Source organism: Lissotriton helveticus, chromosome 3_2, assembly GCF_964261635.1.
Source record: "Lissotriton helveticus chromosome 3_2, aLisHel1.1, whole genome shotgun sequence".
NCBI lineage: Eukaryota > Metazoa > Chordata > Amphibia > Caudata > Salamandridae > Lissotriton > Lissotriton helveticus.
Window position 1 is genome coordinate 250,776,366 of NC_136062.1, and position 23,292 is coordinate 250,799,657.

General features: G+C 46.6%; 1 protein-coding gene across 3 annotated transcripts in view; it reads right to left on the bottom strand.

Moving 5' to 3' along the window:
• Positions 1-23,292, bottom strand: part of CLK3 (CDC like kinase 3) — a 497,011-nt gene that overhangs the window by 196,571 nt on the left and 277,148 nt on the right. For all 3 annotated transcript variants that reach the window (XM_078685141.1, XM_078685140.1, XM_078685139.1), the window contains 2 exons: positions 11,269-11,476; positions 112-205 (listed from right to left, as the gene is read on the bottom strand). In XM_078685141.1, coding sequence (XP_078541267.1) covers positions 112-205; positions 11,269-11,476 — 302 coding nt within the window. The remainder of the gene's footprint in view (positions 1-111; positions 206-11,268; positions 11,477-23,292) is intronic.

Sequence of the window (23,292 nt, forward strand, 5' to 3'; positions counted from 1 at the left end):
TCGACCCATTTAAGAGCCGTATGCATTAGCAGCCCTTTCAGCACAATAAGATCTGGTCTAACAAGGGGGATAGATAGTAGAGAGGTAAAGTTTTACGAAAGGTGGCTGTACATCGCTCTTGAAGCCAATCGCCGGTCCGGCACACCAGATGGCCTTCCTTGTCATCTTCCACGCTCTTGCCACGTTTACTGCTCTGATGGCTTCTCTGTGCACACCGCCCCCCGAAAGCGCCATCCAGCCCAATCACGCAGCGGCAGGCAGTTCACATGGGCAATGAGGAGTCCGTCAAAGGCAGAGACGACGAGGTGTGGTGGCGGTACGATTTTCCAGTTCCCAGCATGTCATAAGGCACACAGCATATATAACGATAGGGATATATTGCAAGGGACACGTCAAGACACAAACTGGTGTTTAATTAAAATAAAATAAAAACCAGAAAAAAACCAAAAATAATAAATAGCTACAGGTATTTTAGTGAAGCTGACTCACGCCTATGCCCTTAGAGCTACCTTTTCTACAAAATGAGAACAAGATAAATGCAATCATGTCAACTTAAAGGAAGTTTTTCACTCAAGGCACTGTCATTCGTAACTTTTGGCAGAAAACACAACTAGCATTGCTGTGAGGCCGGTGGCTGAAGCAAGCTTGGAAGAGTGTGGGTAGGGGAAATTTACAAATGTATATTAACACTGCACTTTAGCTTTCTCTCCATAGTGCCCCCAAGTGAGCAGTGTCTGTTTTTGCTACGTAAGAGCAAGGGGACTTGGAGGAACATTAGATAGCACACTGTGAGGCACTTTAAATTGGTGCGATTTGAAAATATGCTTGAACACATTTTGTAGGTTTCGAATGAAAGGGCGAACATTCAGCCTAGGAAGGCCACGCTGTAAAGGCAACAACCATCAAAACATATGTTTGCTCAGGTCTGTTGCTAGCATTAAAACATGATGTTCCTTCTTGTTTGGATGTTAAGAATTACTAAAAGCGTACACCTCATTTCAGTTTTTGTGGGAAATGTGTCTCTATCTTATGTATTTAAACAGCACTAATTAAATACTCTACTTTCTCCGAACATTTAAACCTCATATCTGTTAATGCTTTATCTATGCAATGGCAGAAGGAGGCTAAAGCACGCAGAGAACAATTCTCAAACAGGGACCAATACTGGCTGAAGCATAGCTGCTAAGACAACATGCCATTAAAAAAAAGGATTATGCTACTTACCCTGGAAGCATCTGTTTGTGGCATGGGTTACTGTAGATTCACATGCTCTGCATACTCCTGCCATCTAGCGTTGGATTTGGAGCTGTGCAAATTGTTTTTCTTTGAAGAATTCTTGCGAGTCACGAGTTAAGATGACTTAATTTTTCAGTGGTATTGGGCATGGGCATGGACTTTGTTAGATTACTTTCTCTGCCGCCGGCTGGAAAACAATGTAAGGAATATGTAAGAATAAAGATGTCCATACTAAATGTGAATGTATCAGAGAAATGTGTCAAACGCAACTGGAATGGCCACAGGCGTCTGGGGAGGTGGGAGGGTGAGTTTGAATCTACAGCACTACATGCCATGAAAGGATGCTTACAGGGTAAGTGACATAATCCGTTCGATGGCATGTGTGGCTGCAGGTACACATTCTCTGCGTAGACTGTAAGCAACAAAAAAAAAAATAGGTTATGGACGCAATGCTGAGCAAATCAAACATTCACTGCCCAGTCACAGATTTGGATTTATTCCATTGTTATTTTGCACAACATGCCACCCCAGCTTGGACCCAGAAATATGCAAATCAGTCTTGACCCTCCACTCGATGGGAACAGTCCAAAATGCCCTGCCAAGTCCTTCCTGGACCGGATACAAGCATCCTGGGAATGGTTTTGAGATATCACCCCATATCAGTCATCCATCCATCATTTGTTTGCGCGGCAATTTTCACCCTGAGTGGGATGGGTTGTGCCCAGACGTGGGTCCCTTGCTCACTGTGCCACTGGATTTAAGCCAGCCTGGCTGATGGGGAGTGATAACCCCCAAACTGGCCCTAGGATGCATGTTTCCCTTTCAGGGAGGACCTGGCTTGGGAATTCGGGCTGGAGTGATCCCATGAGCAGCAGGGTCAAGACTGATTTGCATATGGATAGGTCCAAACTGGGGCAGCATTGTGAGCTAAAGATTCATGGATTTAATCCAGATCTCTTGACTGGGATTGAATGTTTGATTTGTACAGCATTCAGTCCCTCATTTGTTTGCGCAGCATAGACTTTAAAGCAGTCCCTCCTTAGAAGCTGTGGTTTGTGTCTGGAAGTTGCAGTAGTTTTAAAAAGGGCACGTAGAATTGCCTGACCTACATTGGTCTGTTGCAGTGCTAAAACACCCACACGGTGCTCATAGTTGAGTGGAATGTGCTCTGCGAGTTACAGGTAAAGATCTTTTAACTTTAATGTAACAAATTTGAACGCATTTGACTATCTAGCTATGCCTGATTTGGATGTAGGGTTGCCTCTATGAGGTGCAGAAAGGGCTACAAAGAGTTGTTTTCCTGAAAGTTTTAGTTCTATGTAAAACATGAGTGCTCTTTTTATATCCAAAGTATGAAGAGCTCTCTCTGCCACAGAATCAGGGTTAGGAGAAAAAAACAGGAAGGTCAATGGATTGATTGAGGTGAAACTGGGAGACTACTTTAGGTAGGAATTTAGGATTAGTACAAAGAACCAGTTTGTCTTCATGTATTTGAAGGAAATTGTTTTCTAATGTTAATGCCTGGAGCTCACCAACATGCCTGAATTAGGGAAAAGCAACTAGAAATGCCACTTTCCATGATAGGAATGAAGGCATAAGTAAAAAGGCTCAAAAGGAGGACCCCTGAGCCTAGTACGTAGGATGTTTAGGTTCCAATATGGGTGCTGGAGGTACATGAGGTGGAATGACTTGTTTTGAGTCCTTCCATGAACGCCTTAATGACTGGGATTTTGAAGAGGGATAGATGCTGGCTATTGTGGAGATAAGCAGCTATCGCAGCAAGATGCAACCTAATGGAAGAATACGCTAAATTGGACTTTTGCAAACGTAGTAAGTAGCCGATAATGTCCTCCACTGTGGCTTTTATGGGAATACTTTATTTAGGTTGGCAGTAGCAAACAAAATATTTCCATTTTGCGGCACGGCCAGGTCTAGTTGTGGGTCTACGTGCTTGCTTAAGAATATCCATACCATCTGTTGGTAAATTTAAATACCCAAATTCAAAGACTACAGGAGCCAAATCGCTAGGTTGAGCATCTGGGGTCTGGGTGTTTGATTTGTCCCTGAGTGAGAAGATCTAAGATCTGGCCAGTTGGGGTGCTTCTTGTGTGAGACTACTGAGAGATCGAGTAGTGCTGTGAACCAAGGCTGACGTGCCCAGGTGGAAGCTACAAGGATAATGGGGAGTGATGTTTGTTAAGATTCCGAACCAGAAATGAATGAGGGAGAGGTGGAAAAGCGTAGGCAAATATCCCTGACCAACTCATCCACAGTGCGTTGCCCTTGGATAGTGGGTGTGGGAACCTAGAGGCAAAGCTTGGACATTTTGCGTTTTTGGCTGTGACAAATAAGTCTATCTGAGGAATCCCCCACTTCTGAAAGTACGGAAGGAGGACTTGTGGACTGAGTTTCCATTCGTGGGTTTGTTGGTGCATCCTGCAGAGCAGGTCTGCAAGATCGTTGTCAGTCCCCAGTAGCTATTTTGCCAACAAATAAATGTGATGGTGAAGAGCCTACTTCCATATGGTCTGAGAGAGATGTGACAACTGAGAAGACCATGACCCCCCCCACCCCCTGCCCCTCCCTCTCCTTGTTCGGCTAAAATCAAGGTTGAAGTGTCTGAAAATTCTGCATTCGAGATGGATCGGGGTAGGCTAGTCCTAACTGCATGTTGAGGATTGCTCCTAAGTATGGTTGAGGTTGAAGGTGAAATTTGGGGACACCGATTGTGAACCCTAATTTGTGGAGCAGATCCACTGTCAACTGAATATGTTGTTGATACTGCTGGCTTTGATGAACCAATCGTCCAGTTATGGGAATACGTGAACGTGTTGTCGCTGTAGATGTGCTGCGACTACTGCAGAGCACTTTGTGAACACTTAAGGTGATGCAGTGACCTCAAATGGAAGAACTTTGAACGGTCAGTGCTTTCCTGCTATGACAAACCTTGGTCATAAAGTCGCCTTGTTGTAAAAGTGTAATGACACCCTGTAGAGTGACCATTTGAAAGAGTTCCAACAGGATGTAGTAGTTGAGAAGTCTGAGGTTCAAAGTTCATCTTAGGGATCCATCCTTCTCTGGAATGAGAAAGCTTCTGTGCTTTGATGTTGAAGAGGGACAGGTTCTATAGCCCCTTTGAGACGTGTTAGGTGATCTTGTGATAGCCTGTGAGTGCAAGGTGGAAAGTTGGGTGGTGTGGTAATGAAGTCCACACAGTAGCCATGTTGGATAATGGCTAGTTACCCATTGGTCTGTTGTGATGTACTCCCAGACCAGGTAAAAAGACCGTCGCCTTCCGCCGACAGGTGCTGGGTGGTCGGGGAGAAGGAGCGGGTAGTCACTGCTTTGCAGGGAAGGTTGCTCCACGTACAGTGGAGAGGTGTGGTGCAGCAGCCAGTGTAGCTGACTTCGGAGCACAGAGCTTAACGGTTCGATCCCCAGCTCCGGCGGCAGCACAGCTCAGCACCATGTGACTCTGGGCAATAGCTCACTTAATTTCCACAACGGCCCCCAACGCCTTGAGACCCGTAAGGGCGAGTAGTTCGCGCTTTACAAATACAGATTTACTTTTTACATTTACAGAGCCGGCTCTTCCCTTATCGTTACCGCCTCTTAAGGAGCCCCTGAAAAAAACATTGCCATTGGTGGCTTGCCCTGCTTTTGCTGAGAAGTGGAGGTGCCTGTAATGATGGATTTGTATCCGCCTCTGTAGCCGGAGCAGCTAAAGCAACCTCTAAGGTTAGGAGTTTGTACGGCTCCCATAGCTTTAGCAGCATCTGTGTATTTTTTCATTGTGTCTTATGTGGTGTCCACATGTGGCCAAAAGAGAAGTTCCTTCTCAAAGGCATGTTGAGAACTGCCTGCTTAACCTCTGGTTTAAAACCCGAACACCTGAGCCAAGCATATCTCCTAAGGAGTACACTGGTTTGCAGCTGTATGCACTGCATTCAATGCACATCTAATCAAATTGTTGGTAATGGCCTGACTCACTGACACAATTTGGTACCCCCCATTTACGATGCTCTTCAGGGGGATATTGTAGTAACTCCTCCATTTCATCCCAATGAGACCCGTCATAACGTGCAAGAAGAGCCTGGGAGTTGGCAATGCGCCAGTGATTAGATGCCAGGCTGGTACTCTTACCTGCAGCATCAATACGTTTGCTCTCCTTTTGAGGAGGTGGCATATCTCCAGTTGGCTCACTGTTGGCTCTCTTACGAGCTGTAGTAGAAACTATAGCGTCTGGTGGCACCTGACTGCGTATGAAAAGGGAGACTGAATAAGCCATCATGTACTTCTGGTCAAGCCGCGGGATAATAACACGGGCACATGCGGATTCTTTAAATATATCTTCAGCATGCCGCAACAAGGCAGGAAGCATGGGAATAAACTGTGTCATTGTGGGTAGATGAGAGAGAGTATCAAAAAGGAAGTCTTGCTCTAAAGACTCCTGGTGTAGCTAGAGCCCCTTGATAGGCAGCTGCCCTGCAATAATTTGCTGGTAATTACTAGCATCTCCAGGAGGGGAGGGCCGGGCTGGATATAGATCTGGGTCATTGGGAGTGATGGGACCTGTATCATGTGTGTCCAATGGTTCAAGATACCCCCAATGGTTCTCTGAAACCCTCAGTGTGTGACTTTGGTGACCCTGGAGGTGTAGCATTAAGGGGGTCATGATGTGGAGAAGAAGAGGGGGATGATGGTGGAGGAGTTGGAGGAGGAGATGGTGGTGCAGGATGATGAGCAGAGCTGGTAGCCTTGCCCTCTTTTTGAGAGGTACTGGCACATCCAATGCATCCTCAAAAGTCAATTGCCTCTTAGGAGGCAGAGAGGCAATTATTCGCACAGTGCTTTCTTGTATATGGACCTTTCTCTGTTCAATGTTAATTATTCAAGGATTGGCTCGATAGGAGACATGGAAACTGAAGAAAATTGTGAGGGTTTCATGTCAGTTGTTTTTGGAATCAAGGCTATGGAAGGTAAGGAATGTTTTTTGGTCAGCACTGAGGGAGCTGTGGTCGGTTGCCGATTTGGTCCCGAAGGCGGGGTTGAGACCGAGGAATGTGATTGATCCGAGGAGAACAAAACAGAGGATTTAACCTTGGTGAATGTTTTTGGTGCACGGCCCGAAGGTGGGGCTTCCAAATTATTTTTACAGATCAGACAATGGCCCATTGGCAGTCCGGCGACTACTAATAATAGAAAGGGCGAGGGTTTGGACGTCATTTTAGGTGGTGGAGTAGGGTCTGGGTCGATAGTACTCAAGCACTGCCCAAGTAGCAAGGTGTACTCCAATTCCTCCTCGTCAGAGCCGTAAATTACTTCGACTGAGAAAGCTTCTTCCTCCTCCTCAGCAGCAGGCTCTTCCTATACATGTGCAGCTCCGAAAATATCCAGAGTGTCGTCTTCAGTGTGATGAGGCATTTCCAGCCGACGCACCCTTCAATCCCGAACAGTCTTTTTCGAAAGAAACACTTGCATGTGTCACAGTCAGCCTCACGGTTCCTAATAATAATAAAGAGAGTTTATAGAGCGCCTGGTTACACTGACTAGTGTGTCCCCGCGCTGCAGTCCTAAGCTACAGATAGGCGTTGAGAGCGGGCCGGTAGAGTACAGGGGAAGCAGTGTTCTATGCCTGGAAGAGCCAGGTTTTCAGTTTTTTTCTAAGGGTGTATTCTGACTGTTCCATGCGGAGGTCAAGGGGAAGAGCGTTCCATTGCTTGGCGGCACAGTAGCGGAAGGATCCCCTCCCATTCTCGCTCTTCTTATGACAGGGACTTGCACCAGTCCCATTCCTTGGGAACGCAGGGATCTGGTGGGAGTGTACGAGGTCAGTAAGTTATACAAGTACCTAGGGCCTTTCTTCTTCAGAATTCGTTGGCTTATACACAGTGTTTTGAATATAATTCCTACCCTTACCGGGAGCCAATGAAGGGTAGTTCCGGCCTGTTTCGATGAGGCTCTCCTAGGAAGCATCAGAACCAGGCGGGCCGCTGCATTTTGGATGTCCTGTAATCTTTGCACGCTCTTTTTGCTGTCACCTATATAGAGTGCATTCCCATAGTCCAGGCGAGAGGTGACAAATGCGTGGACTAGGGTTTTCCTGGCCGCTACTGGGAGCACATCTAGGATTTTCCGAAGGGCCTTCATTATGCCAAAGCATTTTCCTGCCACCGTCCTAGTATGGTGATCGTAGGAGAGGGTGGAGTCTAACCATATCCCCAGGTTCTTAACCTCCTCCTTGGGGGTGGGGGTAGTACCCAGAGTTTGCGGCCACCAACTCGGCAACCATATAGTGAGAGAATTTCCCACAATGAGAACCTCCGTCTTGCCGCCATTTAGTTTTAGACAGTTGTTAGCCATCCAGGCTGAGAGCTCTTGAAGGCAAGCCGAGAAGTTTGTGGACGCTTCTTCCTGGGATTGGGACAAAAATACGACAAGCAGCGTGTCATCTGCGTATGACAATACTAATGCCGTATTTGTCAATGATAGTAGACAGAGGGACAATGTACAAATTAAAAAGCGTACCCCTTGCCCTAGTCTGATATTCTTAGAGTAGTACTGCCCTTGGGATACCTGGAAGCTCCTATCCTGTAGGAAAGAGCTTAGCCATTTCAGAGCCAGGTTGGTCAATCCGCTCTCCTTGAGGTGCTGAATCAGTATGGGGTGTGCCACGGTGTCGAAGGCAGCGCTAAGGTCCAGCAGAATCAGCGCCACCATCTGTCCAGTATCGACCAGCCGACGGATGGTCTCAGTGGACAGAAGCAGCGCCAACTCCGTGGAATATGAGGCACAGAAGCCCGATTGCGTGGAGTGGAGTAGGCTAGTTAGATTTATGTGATCAGTAATCTGAGCATTGACCACCTTCTTCACGATTTTGGCGAAGAAAGGTAGGAGAGATATGGGTCGAAGATTCTCCAGTTGACTAGCACTGATCCCGGGTTTCTTTTTAATAGGGACAACCACTGCCTCCTTCCATCTTTGAGGGACTATTCCTACCTTAAAGGAGAGTATGATAAGACGTCTAAGGTTACTAAGCGAAAGACAAAGATTGTACATCAGATGGGGTCAGTGTGCGGATACTTTGCGTGACACTGCGGGCAAAATCGAAAAGGTGTCTGCACTATTAGGAACAAATCTTCAGCACAGACGGTGTACATGGGATGGTAGGCCTGAGACAGGCAGCACCCGGTAGGGCATTAGGTTGGTGTCCGAACCGAAAAACTTTTGAAGCGGCACAGCAATGGAAAAACGGCAGCGGGATTATGATACCGTTGAAGACAGGATAGGACTGAAGACTCGTACTGAACGGAATTGAACACAGAGTAGAGGCACACACGTCCAAATCAAACGGCGGAGAGAAAACAATCTAACAGAGGAGTCAATGCTCATGTGCAATATCACTGAGAGGAGGAGTCACTCTACCTCAAAACCCGAAAGAATTCTTAGGGGGAAAAAAGTTGAACAACTCCAAACCCAACACTAGATGGCAGGATTATGCATAGCATGCGTTTCTACAGCCACACATGCCAATGAACCTAATGTTTCACTAATGTTCATAGCTTGCCTCACAGTCAAGCCTCATCTTGATCTTATTTCTGGTCTTCAACTAAATGCCATTTTCAAAGTACTTAAATGAGTATGTTCGAAAAATACAACGGTTCTGCTGAAGACTACACAGTAAGCTATTTGTACACTGTTGATTATATCCACGCAACACACTAAACTATTAACAGTTTACCAAAAATATATATATTTATACAAATATTACACAAATATTACCATAACAGTACGCCAACGTAGCACAAACACAGATCAGCCATTGCAATTAGTTGGAGTGAGAGGGAAATAGCAAACCTTGAAAACACCTGACATTTGACTATATAGATAAGGGTTAACTTTAACTAGGATGCAGATGTTGACCTACAGTGTAGGTTACAAAGAAATTTGATGACCCGGGTAGCTAAAATAAAAAGTACTTGGCGGGGTAGGCAAATGCTTTGTCTTTATGCGAGCCATACAAGATGGTTTCTAACACAACACATCACTGAACAAAGAAAAGACAATGCCTGCAAAGGGCATCACATAATTAATTTGATAAGTTCTTCAAGCCAATACCCCTTTCCAACCTACGCAAGAAAACCACAATGGCCAAATCATTCTAGGGAACAGGTCAGAGAAAAACATTTCCTATCATTATCTTAATGCTTGAAAAGGACCAATTAGAGATTAAACGAAGTCTCTGGTCTTACCCAGAAAGCGTGCTTTCAAATATGTGAATCGAATTCTGCTATTTGTGGACAAAATGCTAGGAGCTCCCAAGGACAGATATAGGTTGAATTCATCGGCATACAGTTCCAGATTCAATGAATCAGAACAGTTTTAATTATTAAAAACTGGGATTCTTAGCCAAAGAGTAAGAATGACCCTATATCAAGTGTTACAAACTGACTGAGCAGTATTGCAGCTGAAGCACAAACGCATCAACTTCGGAGATTACTGCTAAATCTGACACATGCGACTACTGAGCACCAATGGGCGTGCAACACAGGCAGGGCATGCTCTAACACAAAGACGGGACCAATACAAGAAGTCAACTGAATCCGGAAACTACAATTAAATTTAACTACAATTAAATTAAAGAGGGTGGGGAGGAAGGGCAGCTAATCTTAGTAATTGTGGCCCGAGATTAATCCTCTTGTAACACAGAAGAGCAGCATCAATAACCAGTGAGACGCTAGTCATCAGGTCTGGGTTTATTCAATTTAAAATAACACGGTCTCCTAAAGTACTCAGTGATTACAAGACCACCACCTAATACAGAATTTTCTCTTAAAACATAGTGAGAATGTAGGTGTTACCACAAGTGTACACAAGCAAAGACATATACATTTGCAGTTTGGCATATCAGCTAAGTGAGGCACAGTTCATTAGGTATCCTAGAAGCCTAGGTAGGCATCTGTCAAGCACTTAGTCACAGGAGGCTTTTTCTAGCTCTGGGATTCTTTGAAGGTCGTTCTAAAGGGCATAGGACTTCTAGGAAGATAAACTGCATAATGTTAGTTCTTAGGCTATAATGGGAATTGCTATGTGCCCCTCACAAATGTACATAGCAAATTAGTGAGGAGACATGATAGCACAGTTTGTAGCTGAATGAATGCACCTCTACTCATTCCATGCCATTTAAAAATAGAAGGGTTAGACGTGCATATAGTTTCAGCACGACCTGTGAAGGTCAGAGGCTGCTAGAGTTTCTGCTCAGATCGAACATGGCTTAGGAGTTTGGAATGTACCATCCTTGTTTCCAGTTGGCCCTAGATTGATTTCAAAGTCTGGTCTTTGTTTAATGGCACAGACAAACTTAAAAACAATAGACTGAAGCGGTACTGGCTCACTTTTAAGAACTGTGGTTTATACAGACCTAAATATTTAAATCCATCATATTTGTGTGACTGTGTTCATGAGGCTTACTGATATGCACACGTATGATGGGATGCATTGATGGGTTTGTACATCTGACAAAATAGTGAGCCGTTTTCATTTATTTGAAGAGTGAGGCATGAAGCTCAGACTCATTATCTAAATGGTGTTCTCAAAATGATGAACTCAACTGAAATCTAGATGCTACTCCTAAATTGATATCCAATTAAACACTACACTACATAAATCATTCACAAAGGGTGATCAATATTGTATAATACATGTATAATAACACATGTAAAGCTAGGTAAAGAAATGTGTCAATCTTTCTTTCAATTACATGCACACAGAGAACATCATGCTCCCATCTCTAAGATCAGAGTCAAGGGGGCAATAGTAGCTTCGGTCTAAGCTATGTTCTGCCGTTCGAGCAAAATTATATGCTGCTAAGGCAGAAAGCCATGTCGTCACAGTTCTGAACTACATTCTCGGCCAATTTAAGCACACAATAAAAAAAAAAAGAAGGCACAATACTCACCCAAGCCAAGGACAGCTGAAACAACAAGAGAGACATTAGACATGATTATTCCACCTGACCCCAAGGATACTCACCGATGACGTGCTGCTACATGACCTGGTTTTACGCTTCCGGCAGCGATGCTGGTGTCTTCTCTTGGTCCTAGGCCTGTCTTGATCCCTCGAGCGCTGGCGGTGATGAGATCGTGTTGAGTAGCTATCATCGTAGCAGGAACCAAAGTCTTCAGACCTATCGCTGGGTCGTCTTTCATGTCTTCTTCGGTGGTCAGAGTCTCGCTCATGGCTGCATTTGAGAGATATATATGACAAGATCAATAACAACTAGATATGCAAAATTAATAATCAATGTTTCAACATGAAGTGCTTGTGTAACATTCTTGAGCCAATCAGTGTTTATTTTTTCAACTTTACTTCGAAAATCCCACATTACCCGTGACAACTTTCTTCAGACCCTCACAAAACAATATGGTGCAGATCACAGTAGTAAATACAATGAATTATTTGGGTTATAATCAACAGAGCACCTGAACTACAGAAGCTCAGATGATGCAACACTGAGCATTCTAGAGATAACTAGTCTAGCAGAACAACATGCAAGGGATATAAAAGGAAGCATAATATTCATGAACAGTATAGAACCACAAGGAAGAGAATAGATCAAGACAAGCTAGAGGATGTGGAAATAACGGGCACAGGTATATTAGTAACAAGAGAAAAACAAGCATTGGCATAGCCAATAGGTCTCGCCTTTGGGACCTTATAAGTATTTAGTTATGCAGCACAATATCCTTGGTGCAACAACATAAACTGTTGCATGGCTAAACACTTATAAGGTCCCCAAGGCGAGACCTATTGGCTATGCCAATGCTTGTTTTTGTTACACGGGGAGATTACGTGATTTGTCCAGAATCACAGGATGTTCAGCGTCGTGTCCAACCCAGTTCCCCAGACTCAAGGTCAACAGCCCTATGCGCTAGGCCAACTCCTCTCCCTTTCAGCTATGAGGTGAGACTGGAACCTGCTAAACTGCGACAGACTCGGGCCCCTAATGATGATGGGTAGATTACCAAGCTTCATACTAATTAGGACGGCAATCCTAAATAACCCAGGAGCAAAAGATTGTACAGTAGATAGTGAAATATCGACTGTAAAGGGTAAGCATGTCAAGCATACCAACTTTAGCCAGTATTGGCTTTTAGCTACCAGTATGTTTGTTGCATGCTGGGAAATGAAGTCCTTACTTTCAATGAGAACTGTACAGTTAGAATCCCAGCCATGCAAAGTGTGTGGTACAATGCTCTGAATTTACACCCAGTATAGCTATTTGCCATTCTCACTGCCTGGGTCTAGTTGACTTCACAGTCTAAAATAATCCACTGCATGCTGGCGTTAGCACAACACCCAGTCACGTGTTACAATGCGTGCTGCAGGCTGAAGACACCGATGTTGATCAAAGCATTGCAAGTTACATATGTATTGAAGGACCCTTATTTGCTGCTGTGTCATTGCAACCTCAGTATTTCAGGACCAAGTGTGTCTGGCTGCAGTGTATGACGGCCACTGAAGGCCACTAAGGGTCACTTGTTGTCTTGCATACTGGGTAGTGAAGGATGCAGTGTTACTCTCCACATTACATGATAGGTACTGCAGAACCCAGCTTGTTGCACTTCAGACTGGGTATTTTAGGACGAAGTGTTACTTGCCGAATTTCAGAATGGATATTTGCAGACCCCAGGCTAACGTGTTGCCATGCATAATTTGTACTGCCGGATGAAGAGTTTTTTGTTGCACCATATACTGGGTAATACAAGGCCCAGTGTCACTTGCTGCATTTTAAGCTGAAAATTGCTGGACCCAGCGTGACTGGTCTGGCTGCACTGTATACTGTCTGCAGGACCCAGTGCCATTGGTTGCAGGGCACCGTGGATAGCCCAGGACCGAGGTCAATGATTCCACTGCATGCTAGGTATTCCAGGACCCAGTGTCACCAAGTTACAGTGCATGCTGGGTACTGAAGGAAACAGTAACCTCTCTACAATGCATGCTGATTACTACTTGACCCAATATCGCTTGGCATACTGCATGCTGGACCATGCAGGACCAGATACATCGAGTTTCAGAATATGCTGGACTGGCATCACTTGCTTTTTCCCGCATTACATATACTCTCAACAGTTCACCTTTGCACCGATGCCCGCCCCATCTTTAGCCTATCCCTACTTGCTCAAACTAAAAATATGTAGTTATCTACTTGCCCTCGCGTCTCTCGTCCATCAAAGTTAATACCTTGTTCACTGTTGTAGGTGTTGTAAAGTGTAAAGCCTTTGTGGCTTTGACAATACATGACTGCCAAGATCAGCTCTTCCGTTCAAAGTGCTTCGGCTAATCGTAAAATAGCACGGTGTCCGCGTCACACTGCGCATGGGGTATGTGGTATGTGAATCGGCCCTTGTTGGGTGTTACTGGACTGGAAATCATTGGCTGCAGTTCATGCCAGTCGTTGCAGGATTGAAGGTCACCGCTACAGTGTTTGACTGAATGTTGCTGGTCCCAACTATTGCAGAACCTGGAATTTCTATCTCCAGTACATGATGTGATTATAGAAGCCTATGTCCTTTCAGGCTGTTCATGCATTGCAGCGCCCAGTACAACACTGTGTATCGCATTCTTGGAAACAAAGCCTCTCACAGCACTGTCAAGGCCAAATTGAGGGAGCCCCCGCCGGCCTCGTTTGTAAAAAATAAAAAACAAGTGCCAATGCAACAGTGGCAGCTGAAACCCTCCGTGTCCCAGTTCGCCCACCCCCGGCACCTGCCGTACTCACTCACCTCTGCCCGCACTGGACCTGCGCCTGAAACTATTCCTCAAGAAGTTGGTAAACTGCGCCATAACCCTGTCCCTCGCAGCGCCCGGCTTCACCTGTGACCCGCTCCGCACTGAACAAAGGTGCTCAGGCACCCTGTGTACCCCGCACGCGGAAGTGCTACACTCTGTCGTCTTTCAGCTGACTCGGTCACCTCAGAGCTGCGCGCACCACGTCCGCGTTCAAGGGGCGTGTGTGGCTTTCGTTTTCTCTTCACCCTTCAGGACGTACTCTGGGATTCCTTGTTTGGAGCCAGAGGAGTTGGCCCCTGTATTCTAAGAGCGGCGAGCGTGACTCGGAAAAAGTCCACTTCAGCGCCATATGCCTCGGATCCACGAGCCAACAAAACTGGCTGAACTTTTTGACGTGGTGCTATGAAGTAAATACAATCGTTATTTTAAATCGGCGTACCTGTCACGCGAGTAGTGCGCGTGCCACAGCGAGCGATCGGTTTTCAATTATTGCGCCCGTGTCTGGGCACGATAATTTAAAACACATGTCGCCTGTGCGGGTAACTGCAAGCAATGGGTCATGGGCGGAACAAAGGCGGGACATGCACCCGCCTTTGCCCAATTGCGTGCGGTCTGTCTTAGAAAGACGCACGCACAGTCCAATAGCCTGTAACCAAAAACAACACACGCACGAGCGTGTGGTGAGCTTTTTGAAGCCCCAAAAGTCTCGCCAGAGCAGCGCATGCGCGCTGCATAAGCGAGACCTAACAAGCACTTGAAAATTAACAGATTTGACTGCCAGAATCTCTAAAAAACTAAAAAAATCATAAGCCTGACCGTGCCTGAACCACCCTATAAATTCCAAGCATCTGCAAAGACTTAGCAGTCCTTGATACATACAGTGCGTCTATTCACTTCCATCAGTGACTCTAGTCTGAATCTGTAAGGATCCCGCTCTTACATACTCAGAAGAGAGTGAGCAGTGAATAAGCAGAACGTTAACATAACACACATGCTCACTGACCCACCACTTTGAAATATGGGGAAGATGGCTTCTGAAAGAAAAAAGCATGCATCGGGCTAGTGCCATGAACTCGCTAGCCCCCTTCTCCTATGGTCCATCAGGCACTGTGTTTGACCCACTGTGTTGAAAGAAAGAGGGTCCAGTGCAGTTTTAGGATGTATTAGATACAGAAAAAAAAACAAATCAATAGCCACTGTCCGCTCTGTCAATTATTTTGTGCATCATTGAGTACTCCCAAACCAGACTACTTTAACTTCTGAGAACGGAGTCTTACTGTAGGTGCAGGTGCATTGTATAAATAGCAGCAACATCCACAATGAAGGACTCAATACGCAAGTAGTATGTTAGGGAGGTTTTATTTATTATTTATTTATTTATTTATTTATTTTTTGCACTTATAATGCGCGCAGATACCCACAAAGGGTTTCCCGGCGCAACAGATGTAAAAGCTGAAAAACACCAAAAAGCGCAGAAAACAACCCATTAGAAGCCTGCAATTATTTATCAAAAAGCCAGGTTTTTACACCTTTCTTGAAACTGGTAAGATTTACCTCCTTACGCAGGGCTAAAGGCAAAGAGTTCCAGAGAACTGGTCCCAGATGGGAGAAAGACTTTCCCCCCATACGGGCCAGTTTAAATCTAGGAACCACAAAGTTGGCTCCATTTGAAGAACGGAGGTTTCGTTCAGGAACGTAGGGCCTAACCAGATTCTGCAGGTACTTTGGTGCAGTCCCTGCCTTGATCCTAAACATATAAGTCAATGCTTTAAACCGGACCCGGTTCTCAACCCTAAGCCAGTGAAGATCCTTTAGGTGCTTTGATATCCTAGCTGTCCTAGGGATCTTACAAAGCAGCCTGGCGGCGGAATTTTGGACCAATTGGAGCCGCCTGATCACAGCTAAATTGGAGCCCAGGTATAAGATGTTACCGTAGTCAAGTCTAGATGTAATCAGTGCATTGACTACGGTCTTCTGGGTATCCATAGGCAGCATCCAAATGATCTTCCGTAACCATTTCAAGATGGTGAAGCACGTACCAGCTACTTTGTTTACCTGCTGTTTCATTGATAAAGAGTCATCAATGCATACCCCTAAGTTTCTGACTTGAGTGGCAGGGCAGGGAAAAGCACCCAGGGAGGGCGGCCAATGGAAATCCTGCCAAAGATCTCTCTTTTTCCCTAGGAGAAGAATCTCCGTTTTCTCCCCGTTAAGCTTCAGCTGATTAGTTGACATCCAGCTGAAGACTTCCTGAAGGCCTGTTTTCAACGCAGAGGGGGATGAAGGCTTAGCGTTGGAAAGGGAAAAAATAATCTGCGAATCATCCGCGTAAGACATAAGTTCTAGGCCGACTCGCTCAGCTAGATCAGCGAGTGGGCGGAGATACAGATTAAAAAACAACGGGCTCAGGATAGAGCCCTGAGGCACACCATGTGGAGACAGAAAGGTGTCTGACTGAGCTTGCGAGGACGAGATCTGAAACGTCCGGTTGCTCAAGTAGGACGCGATCCAGTCAAGCGCTTTCCCTCCGACACCATCATCACTCAGCCTAGCAAGTAGTCTGTTGTGTGAGATGGTGTCGAAAGCCGCACTAAGATCAAGTAAGACAAGAGCAACCGTTTGCCCCTCATCCAAAAGTCCCCTAATCTTTTCGGTGACTCCCAAAAGGGCGGACTCGGTGGAATGGCCTGCCCTAAAACCTGACTGAGTAAAATGGAGTAGATTATTGTTCTCCGTGTACATTGAGAGTACACCGTGAATATGCTTCTCTAAGATCTTAGAGAACGCAGGTAACAGGGAAATTGGGCGGTAGTTGGCCAGCACCTCAGGATCAGCCGCCGGCTTTTTCAATAGAGGGCTGACCATGGCATGCTTCCAAGCCGCTGGGACAGTTGCCAGATGGATGGAGGCATTTAGTATATCAGCAATAATCCCTAGAGCTGGGTCATCCAGCTGCCTCAGGATATTAATGGGGAGAGGATCACAGGGAGAGCCTGATTTAATGGACGCAACTAAGGATTTCAGAGTGTCCAAGGAAATAAGTGGCCAGGAGTCAAGCCGTGGTCCTATTTGATTTGCCAAATGTGGGGACGGAACTTCCCCGTCGTCCCTCATCAGAGGATTAATATTAGCCAAAATCTTCTCTATCTTTTCCACAAAATACGTGGCAAGATTTTGACATTTTTGAGGGGTCAGGGGAGGTGCGGCAGCCATAGAATTTGCTCCGGCCAATTCCTTAACAGTGTTAAAGAGAGTCCGTGCTTTGTTTGCGGCTGTGTTGATAGTCTCAGTTATGTAACAAGCTTTAGCTCTAGTGCAGGCTCTGTGGTAGAGGTTTCTGGCACTACGATAAATTTCCTTTGTTAAAGGATCGTAATGTTTACGCCACTTCCGCTCTAATGCCTTACACTTGGTTTTTTCTAATTGTAATTCATCATTGTACCAAGGTGCTGGAGGGCGATGAACATTGCCTCTGCACTTAGTAGCGGGCAAACAGATGTCGACTGCTCTCTCCAGCCAAGTATGGGCTTCACGCGCAATCGTTTCCATATCGGTGCCCACGACGGGGGGGTGAATCTTTAGTGCACTCTGCAACTCGGACAGATCTAACCTTTTCCAATTTCTCATAAGAATTGGGGGCCGAGCAGAAAGTGATGGCTTGGGGTCAGTAAGGGAAATGCTAAAAAGGGTTAAAAAGTGATCCGACCAACAGATGGGGTCGGTTTTCAACCATTTTAGTTCCTGTAAGTTGGATATTATGGGGTCCAGCAAATGGCCAGCTTGGTGAGTGGGACCCTCATTCCGCAGTGTCATGTTAAGAGTATTCAAATCTTCCAGAAGGTTGACAACCGTGCTATTTGATGTGTCCTCCAAATGGAGATTTAAATCACCCAGTATGGTCAGATTTTGGGCATTCAGAAAGTAAGGTGAAATGACGTTGGCCAAATTCGCAGCCCAAACGTTACAGCCTCCAGGAGGGCGATAAATTAAAAAACCAGAGAAGGTAAAATTAGGGTTCAGTGCAATTTTAAAAAATGCTGCTTCGCATCCTGGGATATTAACCGCTTGGAAATCACAATTGAATTCCCTATTAAAAATCACAGCAATCCCCCCTCCAACCTGTCTTTCCCTATCAACTCTAGCGATAGCATAATTAGAGGGTAGTGCGGCCGCTACATCGGGACCAGCACCATCATGCAACCATGTCTCTGTAAGGAAAACCGCACATGGTTTTTCTTCTATTAAAAGATGGTAAATGTCTGCTTTATGTTGTGGCAGTGATCTGCAATTAACAGTATAGAATGTAAAGGAACGAGTGTTTTGAGCCACAGTTGGAGTAGATATCCTACGTTTGTGTGTCACATCTGGGTAGGGCTGAAAATTGGATAAAGCGAAAGCACAATGATGACAGCTTTGGGAGCCCGCTAATACAGGGATTAAAATAGAACATTTACTATTTGTACAAGGGCGCAGAGCCTTTAGTTGGCCCGCCGAGAGCGTACCTCTGACAGCGTTTCCTGCCCCATGCCCCGACCTGGCCCGGACGGGCACAGACGGGCTGGTCTTTGGCTCGTCTTCGGCGCAGTCGATGGCGCCTACCCTGCGCACCATCGCTGCGCGCTGGGGCTGACGAGTAGCTAAATACCCTCAAGAAGCGGAGGTCTAGAGCGCTAACCGCTCGACGCTCCGTGAGGTGCCGCCCCTGTCCCGCCCTCGACAACCGCGATAGGCTAGAGTGCCGGTTGCCTTAGAACTAGGCGGAAAACAGTTCACGGGACACAATTAGGGTCACAGGTGAGTGCTCGTTTTTAACAGAGTGCTATTAAAAACATCCTACAAATTCTACCAAAATTATTCCGTTAATCAAGGTTTTCCAAGTAAATGGCAAATTGAGCTGCAGTTATAAAATATCCTTAGTGAATGCCCCTTGAGACAAAACGATGCCCTGCCAAAGTCTGATTCACACAACACACTCTAAGATCTAGGTACGAACATTTTATTGAGTTATTTAATCTCAATGGGAACTTGAATCTGAGTTTTGAAAATCAATAGCAATCCCATAGTACAGCGCCAAAAATTCGCTCTGCATCAAAGAAGACAGATGCTAAACATTGCAGAGGTTTGAGCTATTACTAGTAACATTATAGCAAGGTTGTGTGGAGTTTAAATATAAACACATTTTGTTCAGTGGAGACCAAATCACCAATAACGGGCGCAATTCAGACTTAATTTAAACCAAAAGCCACTAGGTTTGGAATTTTCCAATTAGATTGGCTCCCATGCAGATGTGAACATGTAACAAAATGGTAAGAATCACCTCGTGAAATTCTCTAAAAACATCAGGTGTGTGTGTGTTTGGCGGAGGATTTCAGCCGTCATCACCAGGCTTGTTATTTGACAATTGCTCACAAGCAATGCCTTTTCCACAGGTGGGAGATAGATGACTTAAGTTTGGGAGGTATGTGCAAGCAAGGTTAAAGGAATTTCAGGGCTTTAGCTTGATTCTGCAAAGTTAAAAAACCCTAAACATATCGGTTCTGTAGGATCAACAAGCCCAGCTGCAAAGGAAGTTCCCTAAAGAATGGACCACACGCTCTATCACATATCTGGGGACCCAAATTGTTGCAAAACAGTATAATAAACTACTCCTCTAAGATATATAAAAGCCTTTATCGCAACACGATATACACTGGAAAAAAAGGTCAAAAAGTTAGGAACTAGAGTTTAGGGGATCACTTACACAGAAAGTGTGAGGAAATATACTTTAGAACTTGATTTATTTCCAAATGTGTGCAGGGCAGAGAATCTCTGGTAAAAAATCAAGAAAAATAACAAGCATTGGAAATGCAATAGGTCTCGCATTAGAAAAGTTGGAGTTATTGGTCTTGTAAATGACATATTTTATTTATTTGTTGGTTTTTAAAATTGCTAAATTGATGGCTTTGTCATTTACAATGCCAATAGTTATAACTTTCGCGAATGTGACACCTATAGCATTTGGAATGCAACATGTTTTGTATTTACGTGACTTAGATGGCAGCTCTGGTCATTAGGCCACATCTCTAGAGAGCAGGAGAGTGCAGCAGGGGAGAGAAGCACAGCAATGCAATAGGTCTCGCATTAGGAAAGTTTGAGCTATTGGTATTGTAAAGGACACATTTTTTATTTATGTGCTTGTTTTGAAAATAGCGAAATTAATAGCTTTGTTATTTACAATGCCAATAGTTTTATCTTTCGCAAATGTGACACCTATTGTAACACAATATGTGTTGTGAGGGTGAGTGAGGGTGAGGGGTTGAGGGTGAGGGGTTGAGGGTGAGTGAGGGTGAGTGAGGGGTTGAGGGTGAGTGAGGGTGAGGGGTTGAGGGTGAGTGAGGGTGAGTGAGGGTGAGTGAGGGTGAGTGAGGGGTTGAGGGTGAGTGAGGGTGAGGGTGAGGGTGAGTGAGGGTGAGGGGTTGAGGGTGAGGGGGTGAGTGAGGGTGAGTGAGGGTGGGTGAGGGGTTGAGGGTGGGTGAGGGGTTGAGGGTGAGTGAGGGTGAGGGGTTGAGGGTGAGTGAGGGTGAGAGTGAGGGTGAGGGTGAGGGTGGGTGAGGGTGAGGGTGAGGGTGAGTGAGGGTGAGAGTGAGGGTGGGTGAGGGTGGGTGAGGGTGGGTGAGGGTGGGTGAGGGTGGGTGAGGGTGGGTGAGGGTGGGTGAGGGTGGGTGAGGGTGGGTGAGGGTGGGTGAGGGTGGGTGAGGGTGGGTGAGGGTGAGTGAGGGTGAGTGAGGGTGAGTGAGGGTGAGTGAGGGTGAGGGTGAGGGTGAGGGTGGGTGAGGGTGAGGGTGAGTGAGGGTGAGGGTGAGGGTGAGTGAGGGTGAGTGAGGGTCAGTGAGGGGTTGAGGGTGAGTGAGGGTTTGAGGGTGAGTGAGGGTGAGGGGTTGAGGGTGAGTGAGGGTTTGAGGGTGAGTGAGGGTGAGGGGTTGAGGGTGAGTGAGGGTGAGGGGTTGAGGGTGAGTGAGGGTGAGGGGTTGAGGGTGAGTGAGGGTGAGGGGTTGAGGGTGAGTGAGGGTGAGGGGTTGAGGGTGAGTGAGGGTGAGGGGTTGAGGGTGAGGGGTTGAGGGTGAGGGGGTGAGGGTGAGGGGGTGAGGGTGAGAGGGTGAGGGTGAGTGAGAGTGAGGGGTTGAGGGTGAGTGAGGGGTTGAGGGTGAGGGTGAGTGAGGGTGAGTGAGGGTGAGAGGGTGAGTGAGGGTGAGTGAGGGTGAGAGGGTGAGTGAGGGTGAGGGGTTGAGGGTGAGTGAGGGTGAGTGAGGGTGAGGGTGAGTGAGGGTGAGGGGTTGAGGGTGGGTGAGGGTGAGTGAGGGTGAGGGGTTGAGGGTGAGTGAGGGTGAGTGAGGGTGAGGGTGAGTGAGGGTGAGGGGTTGAGGGTGAGTGAGGGTGAGGGGGTGAGGGTGAGTGAGGGTGAGTGAGGGGTTGAGGGGTTGAGGGTGAGTGAGAGTGAGGGTGAGTGAGGGTGAGGGTGAGTGAGGGTGAGGGTGGGTGAGGGTGAGTGAGGGTGAGTGAGGGTGAGTGAGGGTGAGTGAGGGTGAGTGAGGGTGAGTGAGGGTGAGGGTGAGTGAGGGTGAGTGAGGGTGAGGGTGAGTGAGGGTGAGTGAGGGTGAGGGTGAGTGAGGGTGAGGGTGAGTGAGGGTGAGGGTGAGTGAGGGTGAGGGTGAATGAGGGTGAGGGTGAGGGGTTGAGGGTGAGTGAGGGTGAGGGTGAGTGAGGGTGAGGGTGAGTGAGGGTGAGGGTGAGTGAGGGTGAGTGAGGGTGAGGGGTTGATGGTGGGTGAGGGTGAGTGAGGGTGAGAGTGAGGGTGAGGGTGAGTGAAGGTGAGGGTGAGGGTGAGTGAAGGTGAGGGTGAGGGTGAGTGAGGGTGAGTGAGGGTGAGTGTGATAGGAGATGTATATGGGCATATAACGAGAAAGTGAAAGAACAGGTGATGTGGAGGACTCAGAGGTAATCAGAACGGGGCCGAACGCAGAGGAGATGGCTTCGAGCTCCAGTACACCACCCTGGCAGCAGGTGTAAGGTGGCTGAAGCAGACAATGCGCATCTTGACGACGGAGAAATCCCATTTCAAAAAGCATCCAGGGCCCTGCATTTATAGCTTTGGGCTTTGCTGACAATCACTGATCAGGAAGTCCTTTGCTAACTGGTAACGACCTCTGCTACTAGACGCAGCCTGTGGTAGGCACATTGCTTGTACTGCAGAAAAAGACAGAGTTTAAGCAGCACGTGAGAAGATACCTCGGGCTGCAGGTGGGAGCAAAGTACAGGCCCTGCACCCTCCTCAGTCTGCATGCATGCACGGAGCTTGAATTGCCGTGGCTCTGAGATTTTGGTGGCTTACTACAAAGTTGCCAGGTTTTGCATGTATGTGCACTGAACACCAGGTTTGTAGAACTGAGCTTTGATTTAACAAACGAGTGTCTTCTGGGAGTTGTAGTTTTCGTGTGCCAATATGTAAAAAAAAATAGGCTAATCTCCATGCCCGATAACTATCTGTAGTAGAAAATATCAGGAGTAAGAGAGATGGTGATCGGCACAAATGAACGGCTGGTAACCTTATTTGTGGCACAGAACCGTTTGCAACCAAAAAGATTGGCTTTCTGGATAAGAAAGTAAGGTTAGCAATAGGCAAAGAAAAGAGACTGCTAGAGGCACACACAAAAGCCAGCTGCTGCTGTGTGTAGGACCACCGGTGAGCCCAGCCTGCCTTGAGCATGTAAACACACTCCATTCAGCGTCATCGGAGTGCAAAGTTCCCAGAGAAACAAGAAAGGAAACAAGACGGAGGGCATTGCTGTGGGGAGGGGGGGGGGGAGGAGAAATGCACACGGCGGGAGGGGGCGGAGCGGGGAGAACGGCATGAGGGTGTGAAGCAGCCGGGGCCTTTGAAGTGAAGCTAAGCTTCACTTCAAAAGGTGTGGGAGGAATGCGGCTGAGGGAACAGACGGCGATTTGGTGATGTGCACGCGCATTTTAGGTCAATGCGCTTGCGCATTGACCTAAAAGCCACGGGCACAGCAGCAAATCGCCACAGTTAGGTAAGCTTTGTTTAAAGCCCTATAGTCTCGCTTCTCTCAATGCGCATTGATAGGTCACGAGACCTAAAAATCGCAACATATTAGTACTTCACCCCTTCAGGGTTTGAAACATGGAATCCTGGTAAGTCAGTTTCAGGCAATGCCAAAGCAACTGTAAAGGGCTTGAGTAGCTGCAGTGTAGCAATCACTCATCTAACAC